At 41.1% G+C, this 22,915-nt stretch overlaps 1 protein-coding gene across 3 annotated transcripts in view; it reads right to left on the reverse strand.

Moving 5' to 3' along the window:
• The window catches only part of Wdr27 (WD repeat domain 27), a 144,796-nt gene that overhangs the window by 33,239 nt on the left and 88,642 nt on the right, over positions 1–22,915 (reverse strand). For 2 of the 3 annotated variants that reach the window (XM_087896115.1, XM_087896122.1), the window contains exon 25: positions 560–847. In XM_087896115.1, coding sequence (XP_087752241.1) covers positions 797–847 — 51 coding nt within the window. In that variant the 3' untranslated portion in view covers positions 560–796. Of the gene's footprint in view, positions 1–559; positions 848–22,915 lie in introns of those variants that run through there. The other variant, XR_015734715.1, reaches the window with a different exon arrangement.

The following is a 22,915-nucleotide window of genomic DNA, read 5'->3' on the forward strand; positions in this document are numbered from 1 at the left end:
TTCCTCCCCAAACAGGCCTGGAATGCAGAGCAGTCGCTTTAAACTGGAGACAAGAATGGGGCCCACATCTGCAATGAAAGCCTTGCAAGGGAATGGGGAAAATGAACAAAAATTGCTTATTCCAGAAGGTTTGGGCCAAATCCCTCTGTGGCCAGGCTTGGGACCACGACCACATTCTTGCTTTGATGTCTTCAAACACATGGATGTGCCAATGTTGAGCAAACCCATGACATATTCCCCAGAAGATGAATCATTTTATCTTTCAAATACCAAAAGGAATCATAAGAACCTCTCATTAGAGACTGAGAAGACCAAATTGAGTGTGGTGTCCGTCTTCTGTCCCCCTGGGCCTTGCTCATCCTGAAGAAACCAAAGAGGGGCATCAAGGTGGATGGTGTCAGGCCATGGCATCCTTGGCACCTTGCACCCTCAAGTGCAGCTGCCCGGTGGTATGCATGAAGTGAGAAACTGCAGAGTGCAGAGTAAGATGCGCCGGCTCTGTGGAGCCCAGTGCTGCTTCAGGCCCCCACCCTTTCTTCTCTAGAAGGTACCAACAGGAAAGAGACACAGACTCATCTTTATTGAAGAATAACTGCACAGATAGGCTATGGTTTCTAGGAGAAGGGAAGCTCAGAGGAGGGTGAGTCCTGCAGAAGGGGAATCCGGCAGTGACGGAGGAGGGTCTACACTCCTATCACTACATAGCAAGGGCCCCCTATAAAAACTGCCCCATCTGCCTCAACGGCAAGTCATGAATTCTTTCACTTCTTCCTGTAGTCTTACCATTAGGCCGCAGTCACTCAGCCACGAATAGCTGGAGTTTCCCATCCAAGGTGGCCGTGGCGAGCTGGAACACAAAGTGGAGTACTATATTACGACCAAACATTTTTCTTTTACAGAATAACCAATGATAAAAGTGGCCACAAAGTTTACACATTAGTTGTAATGGTTCAGATCAAAGAGCAAAACTCATTAAATTAGTAAAGTCTGTTGCAATCGTGTGATACTTATACTTCATTAGTCCAAGATACATTCCACTGTCCAAGATACATTCCACTGATGCTTCAGAATCTGAAATGCTTTGACCTTAGGATTCTGAGTTTCAGAACAGCCTGGGTGATAAGATCTTATTTCCACAAAAAGTTAAAATAAAAATGGATATCACAGGATGCATGGGGCTTTGTCAAGCAGACCAACATGTGCCTGTAGAACTCTCAGGACAAGAAAAGAATCAGGGAGAATATTTTGAGAAATAATGTCAAAAAAGAGATTCTAAAATTGATAAAAGATATATAAACATCTGTGTTCAATAGGCTCCCAAGATGAATTAAAATAGCCTTACTCACCCATGATATAGTAAATCTCAAAAGTCAAAACCAGGCTGAATCCCAGAGACAGCAGAAGAAAAGTGGCTGACTATGCAGGATACTCTCAGTGACTGACAAACTAAAGAGATTAAAGAAAGGGTCTCTCTCTGTCAACAGAGAATCCTGTATCTAGTAAACACACTTGAGTCGTGATGGGGAAATTGAGACTTCCCAGATAGGTTAAAGGTTATTATCTCTAGTCCCATCCTCTAAGAAACCCTAGAGGGAGCCCACGTTCAAGTGACATGAAGGACTTTAAATATGTACTTAAAGTCACATGAGGATAAAGGTCTTAATAAAGGGAAATATATGAGCAATTATTCCAATAGAACTCTATAATTTTTGAGACTTTATTTTTATGTGTATGGGTGCTTTCCCTGCATGTATGTCTATGTACCACATGCATGCAGTGCCATGGAGGCCAGAGGAGAGGTCAGATTCCTGGGGACTGGAGTTACAGATGGTTGTGCACCATCACGTAGGTGCTGGGAATTGAATCTAAGTTCTCTGGAAGAGCCATTTCTCCAGGTCCTCAGTAACTATTTTTAAGGAACAAATACATTATTAAAAAATTATTAGTGTCAAAGAATTAATGTTGTAATTTGGAATTGCAACTCTATATTTTCATACATAATTTAAGAAGCCAGTGAATTTTAAAATTATTATTGGCTTATACTTTGATGAACACACTATATTCATAAAATCGTAACTTTCAATTTTAATAACTGAAAAAGGGTTAGTGTGCTGCCCAGGCTTGACAACCTGAGTTCAATCTCAGGAACCCACGGAAAGGTGGGAGGAGGGAACAAATTCCACAAAGCTGTCCTCTGATCTCCACATGTCCGCTGTGGCATGGATATTCTTCCTCAAAATAATAAAAATTTAAGCTGAAAATGGCAGGGGTAGCAGTGATAGAAAAAGCATAGTTTTGCATGTTATTGACGTTAATCTAGTATAAATAAAATTCAAGAGTTTCAACTTTAAAAGGTTAAATGTAATCTCTACAAAGACAGTATCTATAAAGTATACACAAAAGAAAAAGGAAATACTTTGAACCACTCATTACAAGAATTGACTAACGACAAAGGAAGAACATATGCAAGAAAGAAGAGAGAAAAAAATCTAAACCACACATAGGGGAAAGTACAGAAATAAGCTTCCTTCTTATCCATAATTACCTTAAATGTAAGCATATTGACTCTGCAACAGCAAAAAAGGTAGAGGTTGGAAGGCTGTATTAAAACAAATGACCCACCTATATGCTATCTACAAGAAACTCATGTTAGAGACAGAACCACAAATAAATTGAATTGAAAAGAAGATATTCCATGCAAATAACAACCAAAAGCGAGTGAGGATGGCTCAGAAAACTAGACTTTGATGGAGGAGTGGTACTTTCTATGTGTTACTTTCATTGGTTAATAAAGAAACTGCCTTGGCTTTTTGATAGGGCAGGATTTAGATAGGTGGAGTAGACTGAACAGAATGCTGGGAGGAAGAAGCAGAGTCAGGCAGTCGCCATGCTTCTCCTGCCCAAGATGGATGTGGGTTAGCATCTTCCTGTTAAGCCACGACTTCGTGGTGGCATACAGATTATTATATATGGGTTAATCAAGATGTGAGAGTTAGCCAATAAAGGGCTGGAGATAACGGGCCAGGCAGTGTTTAAAAGAATAAAGTTTCCGTGTAATTATTTCAGATAAAGCTAGCCGGGAGCCAGTGCCGCTCCTTTTACAACAAGACTTTAAATAAAAGGTTATGAGAAATGGGATACTTTTTATTGATAGACATGTCAATGGCCCAAGACACATAATACAAACATTCACATACATCATAGAGACCACCGAAACACATGAATCAGAAACGGAGAGAATTAAGAGGCAGGGTCAGTGCTCCCCTGCCTTCTGTCCTCCCCACTAACAGATGACAAGTGGACAAAGAACTTGAACGGTGCAGTACACCAACTAGATCTAGAAGACACAGAAAATGCCAAACAAGAGGATGCGCAAACCTCAGCTACTGAGGAGGTGTGCTCCAGAATCAACTGCATGAACACCAGATTTTTGACAAAGAAGCTAAAATTGTACAATGGGAAAAGAAAGCATTTTCAACAAATGGAGCTGGCATAACTGGATGTCAACTTGCAGAAGAATAAAATAGAGCCGTATCTATCCCCATGTGCATGTACTGGCTTTTGGGGAACCTATTCTCCTTGGATGGATACCATGCTCAGTCTAGATATATTCCCCAAAGCAATATACCTTACCCTCTCTGAGGAGTGGGTTGGGAGGGTATGTGGAGGGAATGGAAGAAGGAGAGGGAGTGGGAACATGGATTGGTATGTAAAATGAAAAAAGATAGTGTTTTCTTTTTTTAAAAGATAAAAAACAAATGTTCTCATTAAAATTGGCAATGATTGTATAAAAATATCTACAGTATATAACATGATATTTTAACACACATTTTTTTAATGTTGACTAGTTTTATTATTATATATAGTGTAATAAAACTAGTCAACATTAAAAAAAATAGGGAAAAATCAATGAAACCAGAAGTTGATTCTTTCAAAAGATCAATAAAATTGACAAGTCTGGCTAAATGAACTAAAAAAAACAGAGAGTATTAAAATTACTTAATTTGAAAATGGGTGCTATTCCTACTGAGAAGGCAGATATAAAAAATTGTAAAGGGTATTATGAACAATGTTATAGAACAAGTTGACTATTTTACATATATTCGCATAAACAGCCACATATTTACTACACATACACACCACAAACACACACACATACCTAGCACACAAACACATAGATACCACACAAAACACACACAGATACCCTTCACCTCCATGCAAATATACAACACACATACATTCATGGTGCGGGAGAATTGTCTGTATTCTGTCAATCATGTTTTAAATAAACGCTGATTGGCCAGGCAGGAGGTGTAGGTGGGGAAACCAGACAGGAAGTGGAAATGATGCAAGGAGAGCAGGAGAATTCTGGGGAGGAGGAAGTTGATTCTTCCCACTCCTGACCAGACCACCGAAGCAGCAGGATGTGAGCTGCCCCACTGAAAAAGGTACTGAGCCACATGGCTAACATAGGTCAGAAAAATGGGTTAATCAAGATGTGAGAGTTGGCCAGTAAGAAGCCTGACCTAACGGGCCAATCAGCTTTATAACTTACAGAGTTCTGTGTGTGATTTTCTCTGGGACTAAACAGCTGGGGGGCCAGGCAGGGCAGAAACACAAACAAGCAGGCCCAGCCTTTTCATGCTACACATTCACATACCACACACACCTATACATAGCACACACATATACACACATAACATACAATATATATAACACATATACATACATATTACACACATACCACATATACACACCCTACAAACATACATACCACATGCACATTCACATAGCACAAATCACACACACATGAAACCACACATACACATTCATACCACACACATTTTCTTGTATAAAGCACTATACACACACAAATCCGAAGATGTCTGCAGCTAGTAAGATTGAATCATGAATTAAGTATATTTTTAATGAATCTGCGTAGAAGTACACACCTGTAATCCCAACACACTAGAATCTGAGACAGGAAGATCACAGTTTTAAAGTTAACCTGGGATACATAGTAAGATCATGTCGTTTAAAAAAAAATCTTTTTAATTAACGAAGAAAATCTAGTCCTGTTGATTCCACCAGTGAATTGCTTCAAAGATTTATTTTTTAAAATTAAAAAATTGATATTATATCACAATCACATCATTTCCTCCTTTACTTTCCTCCCTCCAAATACAATTCCCTCCCATACACATTTCCTTGCAATCTTTCAAATTCATGGCCTTGCTTCTCATTAATTGATGCTGCATACATATGTGCACATGTATAAACATATATTCCTAAATATAACCTGCTCGGACTATACACTGTTACTTGTTTCCAGAGCTAACCACTTGGGACTGGATAAGTAATTGGTGTGCTCTTCTCTGGGGAAGACTATTCTCAGGCTCTCATAATTCCTTAGTTGCCTGTAGTTTCCGAGTTGGACTGAAATTTCCTAGGCTTTCCCCTGTCCATTATGGCATATCTACTGTCATGCCTGTTCATCCCATGTTTAAGCAGTCATGTTGGTGAGACTTTGTGTATAGCTTCTGATACTCCTAGGAGTCAGTCTGGCAATGATCTCCCAGATCTGCTGCCATCTCTTCAGAAAGAGTCTCCAAACCTTAGATGCAGGAGTAGCACATGGATCTGTCTGTTGGGACTGGTCTCCACAAGTCTGGGTTCTGACTGATTATGTGTTTCTTTAAGAGCCTCCATCTGTCTGGAGAGAAGTTTCCTTGATAAGGCACAAGGATTACACATATCTGTGTGTTTAAGGGTGAATATTTAGAATGTAGTTATTGGTCATGCTGGTTTAGTGACATGGTGGTTGTAGATTCTCCTCCAAGATCCCTGACTTCACTAGCCATGCCTGGCTAGGTTTCCAGGGACAGGCATCATTTCCCGCTTGTTGAGTGGGTATTAAGTCCAAACGAAGAACTATTGGTTACCACCGAGGTGTGTGTGTGCCACTACTGCACCCTTTGGGTTATCCTGCCACACTGGTTGTTGTCATGGTTCACATGCATCTTAACCAGGTAGAACTTTTGGTTGTCTCCCTCCTTTGAAAGCTTGCAGGGCACCTTCTGACTACTAGGAAAGCAGTCTCCAAGGAGGAGGAAGGTCATTTCCAGCTCAAAGGCCTCTTTGCCCGATGTCTGAAGTTCATGGTGTCTTTAGTATTAGGAACTTACCTTTCACGTCTGAGAGCAACCAAGGGCAATAACAACAGTCTATAATGTTTTGAGAGTCTCTTGGACAACCCTGACCAAAAACTCAAAAAAGGGTTTCTAATGCCTGATATTGGGCTTTTAGTTAGGTGGTCTTTAAATCTTGGAGAGATTGTTAGCCCAGATGAGAAAAGATTTCACTTAAAGCACACACACGTGCACATGTGTACACACACATGTATACAAAAACACACACTATAGAGGTTTTTTTTATTTTTTAGGTAGAAAGTTAATAGTATGGTTCCTTATGGCTTTTTTACAAACCGTTACTTTTATTTTACCCTCATTCTTCTGTGTCTATCTGTACCTTTCCTTGATAAAGCCCTCTCATTTTCCCATGTCACTGATCAGATCCCTTTTACCCACCTACTCCCTTCTATTGCTCCTCTTCCTGCATACCCAGCCATGGTCCCTTTTTACTTTCCTGGTTTCTGAAGTTACTCCAGGATATGTACTCACATCTGAAGATTTGGCACAAGGAGTCTCAGATAAGGGGAAAATGTGACATTTGTCTTTCTGGGTCTGAGTTACCTCACTCGATACGATCTCTCTTAGTTCCATCTATTTACCTTCAACGTTAGTTGCTTCCTTCACATTACAGCTGAACAGTATTCCACAATACACATTACTACAGGATCACTATCCATCAGTTGAAGGACATTTAGATTGTTTCCATTTCCTGGATCAGCAATGAACATGGCTGAGTAAGTTTCAATGAAGTGGGATTCTAGTCCTCTAGGCATGTGCCTAGAAGTGGTACAGCTGGGCCATATGGAAGATCTTTAGCTCTTTGAGAATTTCTTCCCACATTCTGTCCACAATTTATTATCTGTTGTTTCGTTGATCTTTGCCATCCTTCCTGGATTAAGACAGAATTTCAAAATTGTTTTGATTTATGTTTCTATAATTTCTAGGGATGGATAACATTCTTTGAGATATTTCTTAGCTATTTCTTCTTCTTTTGGGAATTCTCTGTTCCAGTCTAGGAACCAGTTTTTGAATGGTCATTTTTGTTTTGTTTGTTGAGTTCTTTAAATATTGTAGATATTAATCTTCTGTAAGTATATAGCTGGTAAAGATTCAATCCCACTCTGTAGGCATCTTCTTTGTCCAGTTTTAGTCACGTTGAAGCTTTTTAGCTTTATGAAGTCCTACTTGTCAACTGTTGGCTTTAATCCTTGGGAAAATGGAGTCCTATGTCATGAAGGGTCCTGCCTATCTTTTCATCTAGCAGTTTTGGTGTTTCAAGTTTCATGTTTGTGTCTTTGATCCATTTGGAGTTAATTTTTATGCAAAGTGAGACAGAGGAGTTTAATTTAATTTTTCTGCATGTGAACATCCAGCTTTCCCAGCACCAATTGTTGAAAATTCTTTCTTTTCTCTAGCTTCTGTTTTTGTTTTTTGATTTTTTTTTTGCATCCTTGTTAAACATAAAATGTACTCATGCTTGGGTCTTCGTTTTTGAGCCATTGGTCTAAGTGTATGTTTTTGAGCCGGTACCATTTGTTATTACTGTGACTATATCTAAAGAACTGGGATTGCATTCCTCCCTGCACTGTTCTTTTTGCTCAGGGTTGTTTTGGCTATCTGAGGTCTTTTGTGGTTCCATATGTATTTTAGAATAGTGTTTTCTAACTCTGTGAAGAAGGAGATGTGGATTTTGATTGGGATTGCAATGAATCTGTAAATAGCTTTTAGTAAAATGATCATTTTCACAATATTAATTCAATCAACCTCTGTGAATGGAGTGTTTTTTTCATTTCTAGTGTCTTTATCTTTCTTCAGAGGTTTAATGTTTCTATTGTAGAGGTCCTTCGCTTCTAAAGATGTAAGTCACAAAACAATCCCACACAAGTTTGGAATTATGATTAATAAAAGGGTTATTTACTTAAGGGGAAAACTTACAGATCACTGTCCTAGATAACAGCCCTCTGTGCAACCAGGAACAGAGTCTTACAGCCAGAAGTGGAGCCGGAAGCAATAGAGGGAGAGCAGGGCTACTGATGCTTTTTAAAGCAAAAGAGACCATGCTCAAGTGGCTGAAGGAGTGGAAAAAGCTCCCACATCACCTCCCTCTTTTGTTTAAGTGAGAGAGTTCCAAACCTGATATAAAACAATATACACTAGGAAGAGATATCAAGTAGATTAGAATTAAAATTAACATAAACAATATTAAGCAAGGAATATATGCTAAATGTTTTAATAAACATTCTAACCTAAGTAGTCTAAGTCTTGTATTGGAAATGACTTGGCTAGATCATAAGACGACAGTTAACTATGACTATCTAATCTTCAACCCCATTGAAGGCCTGAGAAGGGAGATAGTATTACTTGAGTAGGCAGGAAGTACAATCAAGTAGCTTCCAAGGCGAGCAATATATGACAGAGACAATTAGCTACCTGAGCAATCACCCAAAGTCTCATTTTGCAATGTTGAAGCAACCAACTTTGGCTATGGCCTAGCGTAATTTACAGACCATTTTCAAAGGCAGAAAATTTTTCAAAACCATCTTATCCTGTCTTGGAAAGATTTGACAGTCCTGCTTATCCATTTCCGGATACTATGTAACTTGTCAGTGGTTGGGGCATTGTTAGTTCCTTGCCCAAAGGCCAGTTTTGCCAAGAAGAAAACAAGCTCCAAGTGGAGTGTCTTTGGTGCTCAACATTCTCTTGGGAATAGATTGGTGCTGTCAGAAGCAGTCATGTTTCATGTCAACAGAATAGAAGTTATTTAAATGCCATGTTCCACAGATCCTTGAAGTGATTGAAGATTACCTATCTAGACAGAATACAATACCTATAGTGGTGCAGGACAATTGTCTATATTCTGTCAATTATGTTTTAAATAAATGCTGACTGATCAGTAGCCAGGCAGGAAGTGGAGGTGGGACAACCAGACAGGAAGTAGAGGCAGGTCAATGAGAACAGGAAAATTCTGGGAAGAGGGAAGTTCCCTCTGCAGTCCTGTCCAGACAGCAAAAAAGCAAGATGTGACTATGCCGCTGAAAAAGGTACCGAGCCATGTGGGTAACATAGATAAGAATAATGGGTTAATATAAGTTATAAGAGTTAATAAGAAGCCTGAGCTAATGGTCCAATCAGTTTATCATTAATATAGATCTCTGTGTGATTTCTTTGGGGCTAAATGGCTGTGGGACCTGGTGGGAGGAGAGAAACTGGGCAGAACAAAGATTTGGCAGGACAGGAAACTCTGACAACACACTTCCTTGGTTAAGTTCATTTCTTAGAAGCTTTCTTTTCTTTGAGGCTACTGTGAATGGAATTGTGTCCATAATCTCTTTCTCTGTATGTTTATTGGTGGTATGTAGAAAAGCTATTGATTTGTACAAGTTTATTCTGTATCCTGCCACATTGCTTGAATTTGTTTATTGATTCTAGAAGTTTTCTGGTAGAATGTTTAGAATCTTTAACGTATAGTATCATGCCATCTGAAAATAGGATAGTTTGACTTCTTTCCTATTTGTATCCTTTGAATTTTTTCTTGCCTTATTGCCTCAACTAGCACTTGAGCACAAGATTGAAAAGGAGTGGGGATACTGAACATCCTTGTCTTATTCCTGAATTCAGTGGGATTATATCAGGCTGTTTTAGGATGGTGATGGCTGTGGGTTTCTCATATATTGCTTTTGTAGGTTGAGGTATGTTTCCTCCAGCCCTACTCTGTCTAGAACTTTTATCATGAAGGCATGTTGGATTTTTATCAAAGTTTTATTTTTCTGAGATGATCATGTGATTTTTATCTTTAAGTCCATTTATGTGATATATTATCATTTATTGACTTATGTATGCTGAATCATCCCTGCATAAATATATACCTGCTAACCTGTTCATGGTACATAATCCTTTTGATATATATGTATACTCTGCGTATAAATATTTATTGAACACTTTTGAGTCTATGTTCATCAGGAATAGTGTCCTGTAGTTTTCTTTTCTGTTGTTGTATCTTTACCTGATTTGGGTATTACTGTGATACCTGCTATGTAAGAGTAGTGTGGGAGAGTCCTTTTGTTTCTAACTTTTAAAAATGAATTAAATATGTCTGACTGTGGAAATTTGAATGTCTGGTACAATTTTTCTGTGAATCCTATGACCCTACCTTCTTTTTTCTTAGCTGTAAAGCTTTTCATGACTGCTTCAGTCTCCTCATGTTTTATGGGTCTGTTTAGGTTCTTTATTTCTTATTGATCAAATTTTGGTGGTTTGACTGAATCTAGAAATTCATTCTTTCCTTTGTGGTTTTCCAGCTTAACAGAATACAAGTTTTTAAAGCATTATTTTACTATATTCTGAATTTCTTTAGTGTCTGCTGTGAAGTTTCCCTGGAAGTTTCTGGGTCTGTTAATTTGACTACTTTCCTTTCTTTTAGATAGTTGGACAAATAGTCTGTTAATCTTGCTCATCTTCTCAAAGAGCTAGCACTGGACTCATTGGTTTTATGCACTGCTTTTTTTGTTTCTATTTCATTGATTTCTGCTCTGACTTTTATTATTTCTTGCCATTGACTGGGTTTGTTCTCATTTTTCCAACTTTTTGAGCTGCATCATTAAGTCATTTATTTGTGCTCTTTATAATTTAGAGCCATAAATTCCCCTCATAGGACTGCTTTCTACATGTCCCAGAAGTTTTGTTGTGTTATATTTTTATTTCATTTAGTTCCAAGAATTTTTCATTTCTTTTTTGATTTTTTCTCTGACTCATTCATCATTCAGTAATGAATTGTTTAATCTCCATGAGTTTTGTATTTACTAGAGATTTGTTTGCTGTCAATTTTATGTTTTATTGCCTTGTGGTCAGATAGGATACAATGAATAATTTAAATATTTTTGAATTAGTAAATATTTGGTTTTTCCCCCAGTATGTGGCCTATTTTAGAAGAGCTTCCACATGCTGATAAGTATAATGTGTATTCTTTGTTGTTTAGCTAGAATATTCTGTAGATAACTGTTAAGTCCATTTGATGTGTGATATCAATTAATTCTGTTATTTCTCTATTCTTGTTCATATGGCCTATCTCTTGAAGGAAGTGGGGTAATGGACTAGCATACTATTAATTGATTGTTAATCTGTGTCTTTCAGTAGTAGACATTTTTTTATGAATTTGGGTGCCCAGAGTTTGGTGCAAGTATGTTTAGGGTAGTAATATCTTCCTAATTGACTATTCCCTTGATTAGAATAAAGCGTCCTTCTTTTTCTCTTCTGATTGGTTATATTTTGAAGTCCACTTTGCTAGATGTAGAACAGTGATGACTGCTTGCTTCCTGGTCCCATATGACTGGAGGATTTCCGTCCATCCTTTTACTCCAAAGCAGAGTCTATGTTGACAGATAAGATGTGTCCCTTACAGACAACAGATGGGTGTATTCTACTCAGTCTATCTTTGATTGGAGAATCAAGGCCATTAATACTTAAAGTTATTAATGAAATATGTGTGTTAATTGTGACCACCATGTGGCTAATTTTGGGCGTTGTTGTATTCTCAGTGTATATGTGTCTTAATAATTATGGCATCACACTTATTTTCATGGTCTCTCTGGTATGCTCATTCCTCTCTTCAACCTGAAATAATGTTCCTGTATTTTCTTGAGGTTTGGTGTGTTGGATATACATTTTTTAGGCTGTTTATGTTGTGAATTTTTCTCCTTCAATCATGGCAGATAGTTTTTCTAGCTATACTATTTTAGGTTGGCCATAATAGTTTTTCAGGACTTAGAACACATTGCTTCACATTCTGTTATTCAAAGTTTCCATTAAGAAATCAGCCATTATTCTGATGTGGTTTTCTTTATTTGTAACTTGGATTTTTCTCTTATGACTTTCAAAATACTTTCTTTGTTACATATACCTAGTGTTTTAACTATGATATGGATTTTCTTTTCTGGTCTTTTCAATTTGATGTTCTGCATGCATCTTGTGTCTGGACGGATGTGTCTTTCCTTGCTTGGGGAGTTTTCTGCTATGATCTTGTTGAAGATCTAGTCTATGTCATTGATTAAGGTTTCTTCTCCCTCCTGTGTATCTATATTTCATAGTTTTGAGTTTTTTCATAGTGTCCCACATTTCCCATATTCCTTTTCTGCATTTTTAAAGATTGTTCATATTCCTTGCTTATTTGATGTGGATCCTTTATTTTACCTTCAAGTCTTAATATTCTACTTTCTGCTTGATTCAGTCTACTTGTAAGGCTTTTCCTTTGAGTTTTATAATTGAGCTACAGAGTTTTCAACTCCATCTTCACTTCAGCTTGAGTTCTCTTCAATATTTCTATCTCCTGATTGAGCTCCACTCTCAAGACTGTCTTTGTCATTACATCAGTCTTACGTTTGTGTTTTCTTAGACATTGCTCAGACATTTCTTCTTCTTAAAGTCTTTCTCCTTAATTTCATCAAGCCATTTCTTTGTGTTTTTTTTAAAGTCTTAGGATTCTTTTATGACATTTAATATTTTTTTAATTCTGTATCCTGGGTTTATCTATGTAATTCTTAGTGGCAAACATTTCTACAAGACTTGATCTTTCATACTGTTTGTATCTTTGTGATGAGATCTGGGCATGAGGACTCACTTTGTTAGTTCTAAGTTTGATATAGATGGAGCAGAATGGGGCAGAAAAGAGGATGTGTGGGCAGGTTGGGCCTGTGTTGGATCCCAGGCCTTCCCCGACTCCTCGAGGTGCTATGTGTTTACCCAACCAGTCTAGCTTCCTGTCATCTCCTCTGCACTCCATCGGCTAGGGGAATTAACATAGAGAGCCTCATCCTCGATTGGCATGGTAATTCCACCTGCAAAGAAGGGTTCTCACAGCGGCACCTGCTCTGTCTGCCACTGCAGCTAGCTCGGTACCCCCTGTCTGGAAGTTCCTGGAATTTTGCTGAATAAAGTTGACATTTACCTTTTGGGCAAATGATCTAGGTCTCTCTCTCTCTCTCTCTCTCTCTCTCTCTCTCTCTCTCTCTCTCTCTCTGTGTGTGTGTGTGTGTGTGTGTGTGTTTAACTCCTAGGACATTGTTCCAAACTCGCAGTTCGATACGGGAGGCGCACAACCGTATTGGGGGGGGGGGGGGACTTGCAGAATTGGGTGGAACAGGCCTGGAGGTTGGAAATGGCTTGGGTGGAATCAAGTCAGGTGGACAGAGGAAAATAGGCAGCAAAATATGCTTTCTGGTCCAAGTATATAGTGTGAGGATAGATCTGGCTGAATGGAAAGGTTGGATATGGCCTGTGAGGAGCCTATAGACTGTGGGTAGATAGGGCGGGTCCTGGCAGACACCTAGAGGTTGGTTGTGGTATAGGTAAGGATGGCCAGACAAAGCTAGTACATTGGATGTGGGGTCTGAGCTAGCTATGGCAGGCTAGAGGAAGGAATAGGTGGGGAGAAACAGGAAGACATATGGGACTGGAGCCTGGATAAGGATGTGGGAGCCTGGCTGCATGGAAAGTTAACCAGTCTTCATCATCAGTAACTTTCTGGGCTGACAAGCTTTCAGACTGACATTAATGAACATTTGCTTTCTTAAGTGAATAACTAGTATCAGTGAAATTATAGCACGCCTGGCTACCCTCTACAAGCGTCCAGGAGAATCAAAGGGAAACACAACAGAACTAGCAATGGAAGGAACTTTGCACACTTATTAATGAGAAGCATGGTAAACACATATTATTAGGCTTATCTACCTGCGGGTTCAGCTTGAAAAAACAATTTTAAAACAGAAGGATCAGTTATGACCTGTGGGTAATACTTCAAGAGTCTCAAACTATATCCAGTAGAATTCAGAAGACAAAAATAAAGGCGATGCTTAAGAAGCAATTTTTAGAGAATCGAAAATTACACAGCTTAGATGCCAGAATTGATGAGATTTTCAAAGTGTTGTTAGTAAGTTTATAGTGATGGAAATTTTACAACAAACCAAACTTCTATTTCATGGGAAGAAAAAAAACCAGACATTATCGGATAAAATATGGAACTTCAAAATATCATATGTAGCTACAAAATATCACTGAAAAATCAAATATGTATTATAAGAAAAGGAAAAAGTGACACAGAAAAAGTACTGACCACAGAAACCAGTGAGAATTTAGCCTTTTTCTAGCAACAGCAAACCTATAGAGAGCACACCTAAGTAAACCTATAGGGAGAAAACCTATAGCAAACCCATAGAAAGCACACCTACAGCAAACCTATAGAGCACACCTACAGCAAACCTATAGAGGGCACACCTACAGAAACCTATAGAGGGTGCACCTACAGAAAACTTATAGAGGACACACCTATAAAAAAAACCTATGAAGAGCACATCTACAGCAAACCTATAGAGGGCATACCTACAGAAAACCTATAGAGGACACACCTATAGCAAACCTATAGAGGGTATACCCATAGAGGATACACCTATAGAAAAACTATGGAGAGTACACCTATAGCAAACCTATAGAGAGCACACAAACCTGCAGAGGGCACACCTATTTAAAAAAACTAAAAAAAAAACACATCTACAGAAAACCTATAGAGGGTGCACTTACAGGAAACCTATAGTGTGCATACCTATAGAAGACCTACAGAGGACACACCTATAGAAAAACTATAGCAAATACACCTACAGCAAACCTATAGAAAGCATGGACAACAACACTGTAACACATGTTTGTTAGGACCTTATACTTGTCCAGGAAAAAACACATTTATCACAACTTCTGAATTTCTCAGTTGAATAATAAGTTATTAAATTCCAATTAAATTTAATTTTCAATAAATCAAAACATAAGGATAACAGTTAAAGAAAAAAGAACTATTTTATCTTCCAGTCAATAATGCAAACTATATTAACTATAATATATAAGATTATATAAAAAGTTAAATCAAACGAAGTAGGTGTGACCTCACTGCAGTTGTGAACAGCATGTAAAAAGACCTGCACAAGCTCAAACCCAACAAAATACCAGCATGAAGAGGGAAGGGAGGCACGAAGCACCACCCCTAGCTCAGGAGCTATCGGCAACTGATTGTAGCTCCTGGTAGGTCAGCAATGCTTTAGTGGATGGCTACACATCCAAGAATATGTGGACAGCAAAGACTGAACATGAGGGATGTTGGAAGGAAGGAAGGAAGGAAGGAAAGAAGGAAGGAAGGAAGGAAGGAAGGAAGGTTGGATGGGCATAGAAGCAGAAGTGCACCTGAAAGGAGTTGGGAAAGAAGAATAAATACAATCAAAGTGCATTATACAACATTCTCAAAGAACTAATAATATGCAGAAGAAAGATAACGAAGGGAATAACAGTAAAAGGAAGGCCATCAGCTTGGCTAGGTCTCTAGCCTCCCAACTTCAGACATGAGGACGGACTGGTTTCCTGTAATGAGCTAATGCGAGTGTAGGAACCACTTCCTAAACTTCATCAACACCGCTCACTCATTGCTAACCGTGCTCTGAAAATATTAGTGTTAGGTTACACTGCACGGGGATCATGTTGTCAGGAATATGTTTCTTGGAATTGAAAATTAACAATAAAATTATCTTTGAGTCATTGCTCCACGGGCATTTTGGGCAAGTTTCCCCACTTTCCGAATCCCTGGCTTGGTTCAGCTCTAGCTATTGTCCCTTTTCCACAGCATTACAGGATCAGAGAAGAGTGTGATCGTGCTGGTGAGTATGAGCTTGAAGTGACTGCCCTGCCGGTTGAAAAGGAATAAAATAACAGCAGGGGCCAAGTCAACAGGGAGCAGCACAGACAGGTAGGGCTAGCAACACACATAAAATGTGTACAAGTCACCAAGACTGCACTTCGCTGTGTCTGAGTTTTTCACCTTGGGAACATGAAATAAACAAGTGGATTCAGAATACAAGCAGCTATGGAACTCACTGCCTGCCTTAAGTGTCCAAGGAAAGAGATGAACACAGCCCAACATTTGAAGATGACATCACGATACAATGTAAAATGTTGGACGTCCTTGAAGGACCACGCACAGTGGCCAAGCAGTGCTGACCAGGAGTGTAAAGCTACTTCCCTACTGCTGTAGTAAAGCACCATGGCCAAGGGAACTCACAAAAGACAACGTTTAATTAGTGTTCAGTTTTCAGAGGGTTCAAGCCCATGATGGGGGAACAAAGGCATAGCTGAGAACTCTTTTCTCAAACTTCAAAGCAGGAGGCAAAGAAAATCACAATGGGAATGGCATCACTCCCTTGAAATCTCAAAGTGTGCCAGAGATACACCTCCTCGAGCAAACCTACGAGTCTTTCCCAAACAGTTCCACCCACTGGAGACCAAGTATTCAAACACACAGGAGTTGTTCTCCAATCAACACAAATTAGGAAGGAAGGAAGGAAGGTAGGAGGGAGGGAGGGAGGGAGGGAGGGAGGGAGGGAGGGAGGGAGGAAGAAGTTCATCTGATGTACTATAAAACTGAGTAAAGCATGGACCATATGAGCATCTCAACAGACAAAAAATACTACACAGAAATTAAACACCAAGCAGACTAGCAATAAAGGGTCTCCCTTCACGCTACTGCTCCAGGCACACAAAGCCCACAACTCAATGGCAAAGTCCTGGAAACGTCCACTACAATCGGGAACACAACAAAGACAGCTGCTCGTATAATCAGATCAGGAAAAAGAAAGACAACTAATCAGAGTGGAAAGGCTTGAAACTGACTTTTCAGTTGATCGAATCATATGTACACAAAGAAAGAAACGATCAAAAACTGTCACACACAATAAACAAGTCCAGCCAGATCACAAAGATCAATATATAAAAATTAACTTCACTTTTATATGGTTATAACCCATGACTATTCTAAAATTAAATTTAGAGATACTGGATGGAAAGCGAGAGTAATAAATGGTACTGGCAGTTGGATCTCATTTTCTCTCCCGTGGACATGTGTAGGTATAAACACACACACACACTCAGGCAGAAATACCTGAGAGTGTCCACAGTGGCCCCAGGGGGAAGGCTCAGGGCCTGAGATGTCATGGTTTCTCCTCATGTTTGCTCTCCCTCCCCCTTCCCTTTCCCTCCCGTCTGTCTCTCTGTGCACACCCCCTCCACGTATTTATTTCACTGTGATGGGGGTTGAACTCAGACCTTCTCTTCCTCTGAGATACAGCCCACAATGTCTGAAACTTGCTAACTGCAACTGGCTTCAGTTCCTGCCTCAGCTACCGAGCAGCTAGAATCGCGGACTTAATGGCCACACCTGTCATGCTTACTCTGTTTCCCAAAATAGCATGTACGATTTCCTTTTAAAAGCTGGAAAAATGGGGGGAAATCCACTAATAGATGTCTCTAGAGTTATAAAAATAGTAACCCCACTAATTTTTTTTGTATCTTCAGGTTATATTTCCATAAAATATTGCATAGTGTGTAATTTCTATTAAAGATAGATTGTTTCGTCACAGTCAAACTGTATCGATTCAGTTCCAGCTCTGATCCTTTTTTTTAACCTGTTCTTGACCACAGTTAGCACAAAGGTACCCACACTTGCACAAGTCTGTGCAATGAGTGGTTTATCTGTGGGACACGGTTTCTGCATCTCCTCCCTTCCGAGTCTATTGCTCTCTTTAATCTGCTTGCCCTTGAGGAAAACATACTTGCCATTCTTATAATTCACAAACTTCATTAGCACAGTGCGATAATAGAACTCGATGTGTAACTGGAATCCTATGTGCTGAGAGGGACAGAAACGCTGCGACTCACTTGAGATAAATTTTCAAGCTGGGTTTATAAATCACTTACAAAGAAATTGAGCAGAACTAGAATTCTGGCCCCACTGTCACATTCCTACAGTGTGACCACAGTGTGCTCAGGGCCGGAGGCCACAGCAATGAGTGTTTGCAGACCTGGAAGCTTTGCCAGACCATCAGGGACAAATATCCTCACCAGCCAGATATTAGATCAACAACCATTAAACATAATCTGAACCATCTTCCGTGGCCAGGGCTCAAGAGCTGAAATCCAAACAGTCGCCCTGCCGCTGACTGTCCATACGCTGCACAGGCCGCTAGAGACCCCTGGGAGAAGCCCCAGGGCCATGCGGTGGACAGCAGCAGAGCCCAGACCTGCCTGGCATTTATCCCTCTTTCCCACATAACTTGCAAAGCTGTTTGTTCAGGAGGCGGCTCTCTGGGGTCCCCCTACTGCTCTGCACCCACATATGCCACACAGTGCGGGCTTGCAGAGGACCGCGCAGGACCTCGGCTGTGCACAGATCTGACTCATGGATCCCTGGATCACTCATGCTGCATAGTTGGCTCCATCGTGTGCAAAAGCTGCTAGGGTTTGCTGCTCATCCAGCAGGATTGTTCTAAGATGGGAGATCAGAGTCCTGGGAACTGTGATTGTTCCCTCCCTCCTTCCTTCCCTTTCTCCCTCTCAAGATGTTCCATCTCTCTACCCTGTGAATCAAAGGAAGCAAATTCAAGAGAAGAAATGCTTCTGTCACCAAATTTTCCATGTCACAGGAGTGAATTCTATGATTTAAAAATTACAACCCTAAACAGTATTACAGGTTTCCTTAAGCACCACGCCCGCTCTCTCTCTCTCTCTCTCTCTCTCTCTCTCTCTCTCTCTCTCTCACACACACACACACACACACACACACACACACACACACACACGCTTGTGCGCGCAGACACACACACCCTGCATTGCTGAGGTCAGCAGTGTTTCTGTACCCACAGAGTCTGCATCAGCTTCTAGCTCCCGCCCCCCACACAGCAGTCCCCTCTGCCACAGCACTCAACAGGCCCCTCCTGACCGTTTCTGCGCACGTGTCCGTGGCTTGTTTCACACTAAGCCCCAGGGAAGCGCAGATCCTACTGTCTTGTTAGTTCCTATTTTCTGCACAGCCAAATGAGCCCTCTCCACTTTGCACCTTAAGCGGCTTTCTCGTTCCCTTCCATCTCCTGTACGGTTGTGGACTTCCTGTTTTCTTGGCTTGTTCCCACTCTTAGACTGCACTTTTTGTATGTAGGTAAAAGCTGGGTAGCAATACAGCTCTGTGGAATACAGCTCTGTGGAATACAGCTCTGTAGAATCAAGAGCAACATTCAAGCTTTGTCTCTTTCCTCCTGGAGTCCACCCATGATGATTCTTTCTCTACACCTTGTCTTGAACCGAAGATCCCTGTAGTGTGCACCTGATGTGAAGCAGGTTACCAAGCACGCCCTTCCAGAGGGCAGGAACTCGTGGACTGGAGAGCAACGCTCACACACTGGGTTTTGCTCTTCTGCTATGGTCTAGAGTTGACATCAAACAAGCTGACAGAAAATCACAACAGGTCTACGTGACATCAGGGACTGTTTTGCACATGACTCTCAGTTATGTCTCTCTCTGTGCAGCTGTGTGTCTAGACAGAGCACACATGACTGTAAAGATTGATCTTAACATTGGTATGCAGATCCTGGACACGGGATTGCAAACTGTTTTTCTTTCCTATGAAAATATTTAATAAGATGTCTTTAGTCTTAAGAAAACTAAACCATGCCATCTTTATTCAAAGTCAGAACACAATGAATCAAGTAGAAATGATATGCTTTTAATTTTAATGAAAGTGACAATTTCTAAATAAATGTTTAAAGCATATAAACTTCATTTTTAAATAATTTGACCTCTTGAAATTTTGTTTTGATATAAAATGTTTTCTGTGTTTTACTGTTTTATATAATTATCCTTTATCTGGTAGGGCTTTGGGTAACAGAGAACAAAGCTAAGCTTTGCAGGGGGCCTGGGAGTACATAGCAGTGACCACTAGTATCTAACAAGTCAGCCCAGCAGGTACACGATTCCCTGATGGGGACCCCACCTGTGGAACCGGGGGTCACTGGCTGTGGGAACCAGCTACTCCTGTCTGCAATGTCTCCCTGAGAACAGGGAAGTATTGGGTGTATTCCCACTGCTTGCATGTTTATCTCATGAAAATATTCCATCTACTGGGCACACACATAGCTGTGGATGGTCAGGAGGAAGATTTCTACTATCTGTATAATTCTGATGAATAGAAATAACACTAGGATATTTTACATTTCTCAGACCGACATAGGTGTCTCAGACATAAGGACAGTCTGTTACACAGACAGCTACTTTGGACTCCAGGGCAAATTCAAAGCAGGCTGTTTTCCCATGAGACAAATATCTAGCTGTCCCTAGAGACAAATACACAAGGCCATTTTTTCAGGTGTTGCTTTACTGACTTAAGGCCAGAGCCTGAAGTGACTTTAGCAATAAGTCCCTGCAGCAATGGACCTTTCCGCACGTACTCCCCAGCCTCAAGGTTCAGCCAACCGTTTTCTGTCTGGAACCCTCACCAAATTAGAGCTATGTGCATGGATCAGTGTGACATTCCTAGCCTAGGAGAAACTACCTGACTTATCTTGGGTTCTGAAAATGTAACATTATTGTCCAGAGTTTGGTCGTGAAAGGGGGCAGAGCAAGAGAGTGGAGGGCAGTGATATAGGGAGGCAGAGAGCAAAGGGCAGAGGCAGCAGGGCAGCAGTAGGGGTGGAGCGTGAAGGGTGGAGGCAGCAGGGCAGCAGTAGGGGTGGGGTGTGAAGGGCAGAGGCAGCAGGGCAGCAGTAGGGGTGGGGTGTGAAGGGTAGAGGCAGCAGGGCAGCAGTAGGGGTGGAGCATGAAGGGCAGAGGCAACAGGGCAGCAGTAGGGGTGGGGTGTGAAGGGCAGATGAAAGGGCAACCGTGGTGTGGCAGAGAGAAGGAGAGAAAGCAAGAGAGATTTTAGACTGTATTTTTTAAGATGAAGTAAAGAAAAAGTTACCATCAGAAAGTGTCTGTGTTTCTTTTTTCCCCTCAGATAGAAAAAGTGTAACATTTAGACTGGTAAGAATTCTTCCGAAGCTATCACCTCATTCATGGACTTTCTTATTTACCCTGGTTCTGATGGGGTGGGGGTAATGTGGACTCCACGGGGACACACACCGACCCAGGAAGCAGCACTCACGGGAGCCCTGCCCCAGACCACATGGACGCAGCTTTACCAGGGCTGCCATGTAACCCCAAGTTCACTGCTGCACAGGACCTGTTGTTAGAGCTCTGAGTGGACAGAAGAGGCCTGCGGCATGCACAGCTCTTTAGAGGAGACTTGCTGAAGAGTCAGTCTATCCACATGCCCCGCACAAAACAGCCACACAGAAGAGTCAGTCTATCCACACACAACAGCCACACTGAAGAGTCAGTCTATCCACACACAACAGCCACACTGAAGAGTCAGTCCATCCACACACAACAGCCACATTGAAGAGTCAGTCCATCCACACACAACAGCCACATTGAAGAGTCAGTCTATCCACACACGACAGTCACACTGAAGAGTCAGTCTATCCACACACAACAGCCACACTGAAGAGTCAGTCTATCCGCACACAACAGCCACACTGAAGAGTCAGTCTATCCGCACACAACAGCCACACTGAAGAGTCAGTCTATCCACACACAACAGCCACATTGAAGAGTCAGTCTATCCGCACACAACAGCCACATTGAAGAGTCAGTCTATCCACACACAACAGCCACATTGAAGAGTCAGTCTATCCACACACGACAGTCACACTGAAGAGTCAGTCCATCCACACACAACAGCCACATTGAAGAGTCAGTCCATCCACACACAACAGCCACATTGAAGAGTCAGTCTATCCACATGCCCCACACACAACAGTCACACCATTCAGATATATCCGCTCACATCAGATAAAGCTCAACTGTGTGGTTTTTCTCTACACAGGTGCATTCAGTGTATTTTCTGATACAGGTGTATTTAGTGAGATTGCAGTTAAGCATCGTCTCTCATTACGTGTTAGTTGGTGGGAGAATTCCAGTCCTTACTCTGGCGAGACCTCAGACACAGCCACCAGTGGTAGACAGACACCACAGAGCTGCAGAGGAATCTGCATGGGGGTTGGGGGGTGGGGTTCTGACGCAACTTCTACATCACATGACACCTAGACCCCGGAAGTTTGGAGGAGACAGGAGGAAAACAAGTGGATGAAGAAGCTGGGCCAGGCACACTAACACTGTCAAGACGATGGACCCTGTCTAGAGGGTGGTATGGACGTGGGAACTGAAGACTCGGGGAGTCATCGCTAGCCAGGGGAAGTGTGGAACATAAGATCTGGAGTAAAGCATTTTCTTACTTAGTAATTGATGACGGAGGGCCCAGTCCACTGTGGATGATGCCATCCCTGGGCTGGTGGTTCTGGGCTCTATAAGAAAGCAGACTAAGGGCTGGAGAGATGGCTCAATGACTGCTCTTCCAGAGGTCCCAGCAACCACATGGTGACTCACAACCATCTATAATGAGATCTGGCGCCTTCCTCTGGCATGAGGGCATACATGGAGGCAGAATATTGTATACATGTATAAATAAATCTTTAAAACAAAAAGCAGACTAAGAAAGCCATGGAGAGCAAGCCAGTAGGCAGCACCCCTCCATGACCGCTGCATCAGGTCCTGCCTCCAGGCTCCTGCCCCATCTGAGATCCTGTCTGGACTCTCTTTGATGGTGAACTAAGATCTGGAAGTATAATCCAAATAAACCAGTTCCTCCCTAACTTGCTTTGGTCATGGTGTTTCATTGCAGCAATGGAAACCCTAATTAGGACAATGTATTTACCTCAAATCATAAAGACAATGATAACTCCCCAAAGAACCACAAATCTCCTTCTGATAAT

The sequence above is a fragment of the Myodes glareolus genome, chromosome 1 (assembly GCF_982192425.1).
Source record: "Myodes glareolus chromosome 1, mMyoGla1.1, whole genome shotgun sequence".
Taxonomy (NCBI): domain Eukaryota; kingdom Metazoa; phylum Chordata; class Mammalia; order Rodentia; family Cricetidae; genus Myodes; species Myodes glareolus.